This window comes from Morus notabilis, unplaced genomic scaffold, assembly GCF_000414095.1.
Source record: "Morus notabilis unplaced genomic scaffold, ASM41409v2 Scaffold2508, whole genome shotgun sequence".
NCBI classification, from domain to species: domain Eukaryota; kingdom Viridiplantae; phylum Streptophyta; class Magnoliopsida; order Rosales; family Moraceae; genus Morus; species Morus notabilis.
Window position 1 is genome coordinate 6,046 of NW_010360863.1, and position 9,359 is coordinate 15,404.

Sequence of the window (9,359 nt, forward strand, 5' to 3'; positions counted from 1 at the left end):
ACTTGTTGCCACTTTTTCAAATCATGCTGACGTTATTGCACTCCATGAAGCAAGTCAAGAATGTGTATAGTTGAGGTCTATGACTCAACATATCCAAGAAACTTGCGGACTATCAATCAATAAAGATCCAACAATATTATTTGAAGACAATGCAGCACGTGTCACTCAAATAAATGAAGGTTACATCAAAAGCAACATAACGAAATACATACATCTGAAGTTCTTCTCATACTCCCAAGAGCTCGAAAAGAATAAGGATATTGATATTCAATACATTCAATTAAGTGACAATGCAGCAGATCTTTTTACAAACACACTTCATACTATAACATTCAGAAAGCATATCCACAGTATCGGGATGCGTCATATGCAAGATTGATGAGGAAGACCTATACATATCAACTTGAGGGGGAGTTTGCGTGGCAGTACTTTTTTCCCTTATTATCGTTTTATCCCACTGGATTTTCCTGATAACGTTTTTAATGAGACAACATAAACACGTATAGATAAATGATGTATTCTTTTTCCTTTTGCTTTGATTTTTATCCCACTGGGTTTTTTCTAACAAGGTTTTTAATGAGGCATCATGAATGGTGGACATCTAAGGGGGAGTGTTATGAATAGTAGTTGTCCACCTCAGTCAAAGTTACTATGCTCCACCTCAATCAAAGTTACTATGCAAGTGAGTCAAAATTAATGTTCACGTCAGAATCTTACTGTGCAAATTGTAAGTACTATGCAAATAGTAACCATGAATAGTGCCAATAATTTCCTTTTAAATAGAGCTCTAAGATTCTTTATTTTATATACATTTACAAGATTAATGAAACTCCCTCTCTCTAGTTTCTCGCTCTAAATTTTTTTTTCTTAGTTTTCATAACAATGCGAAGTTTGTGTACCAAGTTTTTCATGTCCAACATGTAAATGTTGTATAATATCTGCACGTACCATATTAGTTGCTGATAATTATAGATAAATATATATTTTGCCTGTACATTACTTTGATTACTACAATAGAAAGTTCACAGCTCCTATTGTGTGCGAGACCATAAATTGCTATACCTTTTTATTCATCGATTTTTGTGGTGAATACACACATAATATACTACGTAACCACCAATGTTTACCAATCAAGTTATAAAATTAAGTGCGTATCTTAATTACGTATTTGATAAGATGACATTTTCTAAACCTTAACTACCCCAATTTATTAAAACCATCTGATCCATATTACACGATTAAAACATTATTAATATCCACTAATATATATAAATGTTAGAGTAACCATTGATTTAGAAAAAAGATACACATAATTTGCATATTAGATATACTCTGATGGTATACATTTGCAACAGTAATAATAAAAAACTAGTATAAGGTAAAAAGCTCCCTACTTTAATGAATACTATTTACACTAATTTTTAAGTCTTTACGAACTACAGTGTTGGTAAAAAACGGGGAAGACATGCGACACTATGTTCTTTTTTCAACTGCATGATTATTAGCAGCTAAAAAGATTACTATTTATACTTTTCCTTCTTTTTGTTTCATTTTATTTTCTTCTAATATATTACAAAAGAAAACAGAGGAAGTAGAATAATGGAATGAAGAATGAACACATTCTCATTGATTTGTGTTGATTACAACGAGCAATATATAGCCTCAGAATGATAATTAACAACTCAGCAAAAACGGAAAAGAATGAGAGAAAGGAATAACAAAATAACAAAATGCCAAAGAAATCAACATCCTCGAGGTAACAAACTCCACTCTCGAGGTAACGAATTCCAGTAACAAATTCCATCCAGCTGTCCTAATACTCCCCTTCAAGATGGAGAGAACAAATTGTGAATTCCCATCTTGGACAACAGGAGATGAAATTGTGTTGGATGAATAGCCTTTGTGAAGATGTCCGCGAGTTGATTCCGAGTAGAAACGTGCAGCGTCTTCAAAAAGCCTGCTTGTGTTTTTCTCACGCACAACGTGGCAATCAATCTCGATGTGCTTCGTGCACTTATGAAACACAGGGTTGGTAGCAATGTGGAGGGCTACCTGATTGTCGCAAAATAGTAGTGCTCGTCCATTATGCTTGACTTTGAGATCTCTCAACAAGGAAAGCAACCAAATCAACTCACAAGTGGTGTTGGCCATGGACCTATATTCAGCTTCGACAGATGAACGGGATAGAGTTTGTTGTTTCTTGGACTTCCAAAAGACTAGAGAGATAATCAAAAACACACAAAATCCACTAATGGATATTCTAGAGTCTGAATAAGCAGCCTAATCTGAGTCAGTGAAGGCCTTGAGCTGTATAGGAGAATTGGTAGCAAAAAAGATACCCTGGCCTAGAGTACCCTTTACGTACTGCAGTATTCTATGGGTAGCATGCAAATGAGAGACCCAAGGTGCAACCATGAATTGACTCAATCGATTAACTGAGTAACATAGATCCGGATGGGTGATAGTGAGGTAGAGAAGCTTACTAATAAGCCTTCGGTAAAGTGTTGGATCTTCAAGCAAATCTCCATCGGATTGGGAAAGTTTGAGATTTGGCTCCATTGGAGTAGAAACTGGTTTACAAGCCAAGTTTCCTGTTTTAGATAGCAATTCTAATGCATAATGGCATTGACAAATCGAAATGCCCAAGTGATATCGAGCAACTTCGAGTCCTAGGAAGTACTTCAAGGACCCCAAGTCTTTCAACTTAAAACGATTAGCAAGAAGAGACTTCAAATCACTCACAGCAGTTTGATCATTACTTACAATAACAATATCATCAACATACACTAAGAGGGCCAGAAAACTATTGTCTCAATGCTTGACAAAGAGTGAATGATCACTGGCCGATTGAACAAAGCCTTCATTAAGGAGAACCCCTAAAAACTTGGAAAACCATTGTCATAAAGCTTGCCGCAGCCTATATAACGACTTCATCAACCTACAAACAGCCCTTTCGGGTAATTGCTCCCCCTCACGACAAGAGTAACCGGGTGGAAGTGTCATATAAACTTCCTCATGAAGCTCCCCATGTAAAAAGGCATTGTTGATGTTGAGTTGGGTGAGTGACCAAGCATAAACAGCTGCCAAAGAAAGTAAGACTTTGACAGTTACCAACTTGGCAACAGGGGAAAAAGTGTCGAGGAAATCAATACCTTCCCTTTATGTGCATCCCTTAGCAACAAGACGTGCTTTATGCCTTTCCACAGTCCCATTAGCTCTGAATTTGGTCTTGTACATCCATTTGCAGCCAACGGGGGACTTGCTAGGAGGAAGAGAAGTAATATGCCAAGTGTTATTTTCTTCCAAAGCACACAACTCCTCTTTCATGGCAGCTCGCCATTCTGGAAGTTCATTAGCCTCTGAAAAGTATTGTGGTTCGAAAGAGGAAGAAATGGCAAGACTAAAAGCATGATGAGACTCAAAAATATGATGGTAACTAAGAATTGAAGAAAGGGGATATGAAGTTTGGGAAGGAGAGGGAAAAGAAGAGTTGGAAAGAGCGGCCAAGGAGCAGTGGTAATCAGCCAAGTAAGCAGGTGGTTTAGTGGCTCGTTTTGGACGAGAAGAGTTGACTAAGGGGGGCGGGGAAGAGGACGGACTCAGCGAAATGGCTGGGAGATGTGTCGAAACAACATCCAGAATGGACTGAGGAAGCACTCGATGATGAAAAAGGTCAAGATTCGGTGTAGAGCCGGGGATAGCAAAGGGAAAAATAGACTCGTGAAACATAACATTGCGAGAAATAAAGGTTGTGTTTGTGGTAAGGTCGAGAAGCTTATACCCTTTATACCTAAATGGATAGCCAAGAAAAACACACGGTCTAGCACGGGGAGAAAATTTGGAACGATGACTTGCTAGGGTAGAACCATAGCAAAGACACCCAAAGACTCTGAGATGACCATAAGAGGGGGGGCTTATCAAACAAGAGCTCAAATGGTGTTTTATTGTTCAACAAGGGAGATGTCAAACGATTAATTAGATAGACCGCTGTCAACACACAATCTCCCTAATAACATACAGGAACATGAGATTGAAAATACAAGGCGCGAGCAATATTCAATATGTGTTGATGCTTGCGCTTAACCACAGAATTTTGTTCCGGGGTGTCAACGCAAGAAAAATAATGTACCATACCTTTTGACTCAAAAAATTCAGTGAGTGCCAACTCAGGAGCGTTGTCAGAACGAGCAAACTTGATGGCAACATGAAATTGAGTTAAAACCATATGAAAAAACTTAGAAAAAATTATTTTAACTTTAGACTTGGTTCGTAACAAGAAAAGCCAAGTACACCTCGTGCAATCATCCACAATTGTGAGAAAAAATGATACCCTTCTGTTGTTGGGGTATGAAAAGGACCCCAAATGTCCATGTGAATTAAATCAAAGGGTTTGGGTGACAAATGGTTGTGAGATGGAAAGGGTAATCGTCTTTATTTTGCAAGCGGGCAGATTGAACATGACAATGATAAAGAGAATTAGACAAAGGTAGTTGTAATTTTTCATTCATTGATTTCAGTTTTACAGCAGAGGGATGTCCAAGCCGAAAATGCTAAATATTTGGCATGGGCATCTTAGAAGGAACAAAATTACAAGACGAAATTGAATTACAACTCAGATTTCCTAGGTCTAAAAAATATAAGTTGCCATCTCGTTTACCCGTCCCAATCATCCTCCCCTGAGTTAGGTCCTGAATAAAACAAGAATTGGACAGAAAAACAACGGAACAATTATAAGATTATGTGAGTGCAGTGATACTCAAGAGATTGAACCGAAATAAAAGGACATAAAACACATGGGTTAGCACCAATGAATTCAGTAGTGTACAGAACCAATGTGTGTGATATCAACTTGGTTACCATGGGGCAACATGAGCTTAGCCCCAGGTGATGGTTTGAGGGAAGAAAAAAGAGAAGAATCTGAACACACATAGTGCGTAGCACCTGTGTCGATCACCCATCGCACAGACGAAGGTTGAGGAGAGGATATACTTGTGAAATGTGAGGTGGATGGTTGTGGAACTTCAGAATGGTTGCTGGCACTGAGATGGAGTTGCGAGCTCAGAAGAGCAATAAGCTGCTGGCACTGATCTGGAGTGAAGGACCCCAAGGGCTGAGAGGAGCTCTATGGTTGAGTCGGGGGTTATGCAGAGAACTTACTCTCCATCGAAACCTAATGAGAAAGATTGGATTGAGTGGAGCTCTGTGGGCTGGCTAATAGGCCTGGCTTGGATGGGCCTGACTTGGACTTGGGCTTGTACCCAGGTGGGAAACCATGCAGCCTATAGCACCTATCCACAGTATGACCCATGAATCCACAGTGAGTACAGCTAGGCCTGTTCGTTCGTGGTTTTGATTGAGAGATAGTGGACACATTAACAACCGGAGAAGGAGGAATAAAGGTTTGAAGCGCCATGGAATTCGGTGAAGAGGTGGTGATCTCAAACCCAATAGTGCGCTGCCATTCTTCTTGAATAACCAGTGAGAACACTTTGGGAATTGAGGGCAGAGGATCAAGCAACAAGATCTATGCTCGTGTTGATGCAAAGGAATCGTTTAGACCCATCAAAAACTGCATCACATATTCTTGTTGTTGGTACTCCATCCAACTCTTGATTCCTCCACAACTGCAAGCCGGTATGGGCTGGAAATCTTTGAGCTCGTCCAAAGGATCTTGAGACGGGTGTAATAGGTGTTAACATCAAGGGATCCTTGAGACAGACCCAGCAAAAGTTTCTTGATCTGGAAAATCCGTGGTGCATTGCTCTGGTGAAAACGATCGTACAAATCGATCCATACATCCCTAGCACTGTCAAGATAGAGAAGGTTGTCTCTTATCTCTTTCGTAACTGAGTTAAGCAGCAAAGAAGTGACCATACTATTGCATCTAGACCAAAAACTGAAGGTTAAATCAGCCGCAGGGGGTCTCGGCAAAGTACCGTCCACAAATCCAACTTTGTTCTTGGCATTGAGAGCCATGAGCATTGATCTCCTCCAAGTATTGTAATTGGATTCAGTCAAAGGATGAGAAACTAGAACCAAACCGGGATTATCTCCACCATGGAGGAAGAACGGGCTATTTGTGTCATCCAAGGTGCTGACTGATCTCTGTGTAGAAGCATAAGCTGTCTCAGGTGGAGCTGCGAACTTAGACGCCAAAGGATTGAAATGGTTTTGCTGACCACCGTCACGCACCATGAATCAACAATCGTGAGCAGCAAAAGTAGGGTTCTATGATACCATATTACAAAAGAAAACAGAGGAAGTAGAATAATGGAATGAAGAATGAACACATTCTCATTGATTTGTGTTGATTACAACGGGGCATTATATAGCCTCAGAATGATAATTAACAACTAAACAAAAACGGAAAAAAAGGAGAGAAAGGAATAACAAAATAACAGAATGCCAAAGAAATCAACATCCTCGAGGTAACAAACTCCACTCTCGAGGTAACAAATTCCAGTAACAAATTCCATCCAGCTGTCCTAATATAATACGTACGTGTTTGATAACATCTTAGTCCACAACTCATGCTTTATATGAAGTTACGAATTCTTTTTTCCTTCTAATGAACTGAGCAGTTTTTGTACACATTAACGTGTGGCTCATAATACAGGTTTAATATACTTTTCTCAACTGCATGATTATTAGCAGCTAAAAAGATTACAATTTATTTTTTCCCTTCTTCTTTTTTCATTTTATTTTCTTCTAATACGTATGTGTTTGATAACATCTAAGTCCACGACTCATGCTTTATATGAAGTTACGAATTCCTTTTTCCTTCTAACAAATTGGGCACTTTTTGAACACATTAACGTGTGGCTCATAATACAGGTTTAATATTTCTTGCAATTTTATAATATTATACATAATGTATTAAAGTTAATAAGATTAGTGCTATGAATGTATTGATCATTAGTGGCACTTAATACCACTAGTTTTAAATTAACGTCACATGACTGATACTTGTCCATGTGAGGTCTACACGTAACCCTATCGTGGAATTATAAGATTGGAATACCAAAGGGAGAGAAAGAAGAAGAAAAAGATATTAATGGCGCTTTGTCACACCGTTTTGGAATGTTCAAAGTTTTAACAAAAATTAGATGAGGTTTCTACAACAACAGGAAAGAAAGAAAAAAAAAAAAAAAAAAAAAAAAAAAAAAAAAAAAAAAAACAAGAACAAGAACAAAGACAAAAAACTAGAAGAAAATAATTCGATTTTCACATCTTGTTGTGGGCTTATTCTACTCCTAATTGACTTGTAGTCAAAAGCGACTTAACTTCAGAAACCAAACATGGCGCAATAATACACATCATAAAAATTGTATCATAAATATCATGGATGAACGTATTAAAATTTTATGTTATCAAAAATAAAAGTCCTAATTTATATTCATTCAACATATTATACGCTGACTAGTAACTAATTATTGGGACCATTCTTGATGTTACATGTGACACACCATCCATATTAATCTACTCATAAATAGGACACCTGTGCGGGCTTGATCAGCTGAGACTCAATCACCGTCAGAGAGATTAAATTCTTATGCTCAAGCAGAAAGAAGCATATGCCTTTAAGGTGAAGCTTATGGACCACATGCATTAGTATCAAAAATAGCTTTCGTTTAATTAGCTCAATCTCGGAAAGTTAAAACCCATTTTCTATTTCCAATATTATCCTTTTTCCGCATAACTATAGGAATATATATATATATATATATATGCATATGTTCATATGTACATTTATGTGTGTGTGTACTTCCATTGCGTTTTAACTTTGACGAATATTGACTGTGTCAACGGTTGTGATTATTAAGGAGACGACTACCTTGACATGCAATTAGCATTTCAGATATTATATATGCTCTTCGATGTAACAAAAAGGTTCAAAGTGAAAATAACACAACTTTCATTTTTTGGGGTCGCATATTGTATACCACTATTTTCTACGCTAATTATTATCTTGTGTTGTGAGTGTTTTATTGTACCTATATCTCGTCTATTAATGTTATTATCCTTATTAATGTTATTATCTTCATGTAACAAGTAGTTATGAAAATATAACATAAAAATTATTGAATGTAACATCAATTTTGTAGAAAAACAACACAAAAGAATTTAGTCATCTAAAGACTATATTATCTCTCTCTAACATTAATGTTACGTTTAATAATTATCATATTTTATTTTTATAATTACATGTTACGTTTGAAAAACAGTTCCTTTAGAGGACCAGAAAAAGCCTAAAATATATTCTTAAAAAATCTGATAGAATCTTAAAGGACTGTTGATGATGTGCTTGTCGTGTATGGTGCTGTACGGATTAATTTGTTCGGTGATTTGCACCATTTAGAAGGAAATAAAATGATAACAAAAATAATAAAGTTAATATTTACATAAACTGGTATTTTCAGGCCAATATTTCTGCCAATTCACTGATGTTTTTTTTTTTAGAAAAAATAAAATCTCTGAAGGATATTATTATAGTCTGTTATTACTAGTCTGTTATATTGTCACTTAAATATCCTTTTTCTACTCGAGAGTTGTATTACTTATTATTGAAGTTCCTTAATTAGCTTACTAGCTCGGTTGCTACATGAGCTCTTGCAAAAGATTTTTTTATTTGTTTCCTTGGGTAGAAATGCCTCTAAGTTTATTATTAATATCATTAATATCATTACTATTATTCTTATTGTTGTCGTTGTTGTTTTGTTGTTAATTGATGAGAAAATTACTTGCATGCATGAGCCTGGATTTTTATCCGTTACTCGATTAATATCATTTTGATTAATATAATTATTTGACTAAAAAATATTAATTAAGAATAAGTAGTAAAAATTTAAACTCATAAGGGTATTTGTCTCTTTAATCGATTAGTCTCCCTTTGGATATTTGGCTTTTCCTTCTAAAAAAGAGACTGAGAAAGGGACAAATACAAGATTTATATATCTTACTCTTGATTAATAAGCTTCTTAATCAAATAATTATACTAGTAAAAGGATTTTAATTAACAGTGAGGGATAAAAATTCAGATTTATGCTCCGTTAATGATACATTAATTATGCAATTTTCTCAACAAAAAAAAAGGGGGGGGAGACAGTATTGGCCCAGTGGTTTAGCTGATCTGTGTGCCAAAAGGAAAACCCATATATATATAGTAAAGTTTAATAACCTGCCTTATATATCTATGGCTACTAAAATACAAACTTCTTCCTTTGCCCTCATCTATTCTATCCTAATGCCAAAAATCCTGGCCCAAAAAGCAAAACTTCAGGGACTCAGCAACACAACATATTTACTGATCTTCTACCAAGTATCTCTGATGTCATCCGAGTTGCGGGGCCAGACTTCCA

At 36.5% G+C, this 9,359-nt stretch overlaps 1 protein-coding gene across 1 annotated transcript; it reads right to left on the reverse strand.

Annotated features, from left to right (window-relative positions):
* Window positions 1-5,574: 5,574 nt before the first annotated feature.
* LOC112091466 lies at window positions 5,575-6,195 on the reverse strand. Its single transcript, XM_024165159.1, has one exon. The coding sequence runs from the start codon at window positions 6,193-6,195 to the stop codon at window positions 5,575-5,577; it is 621 nt and encodes a 206-aa protein (XP_024020927.1).
* Window positions 6,196-9,359: the final 3,164 nt, after the last annotated feature.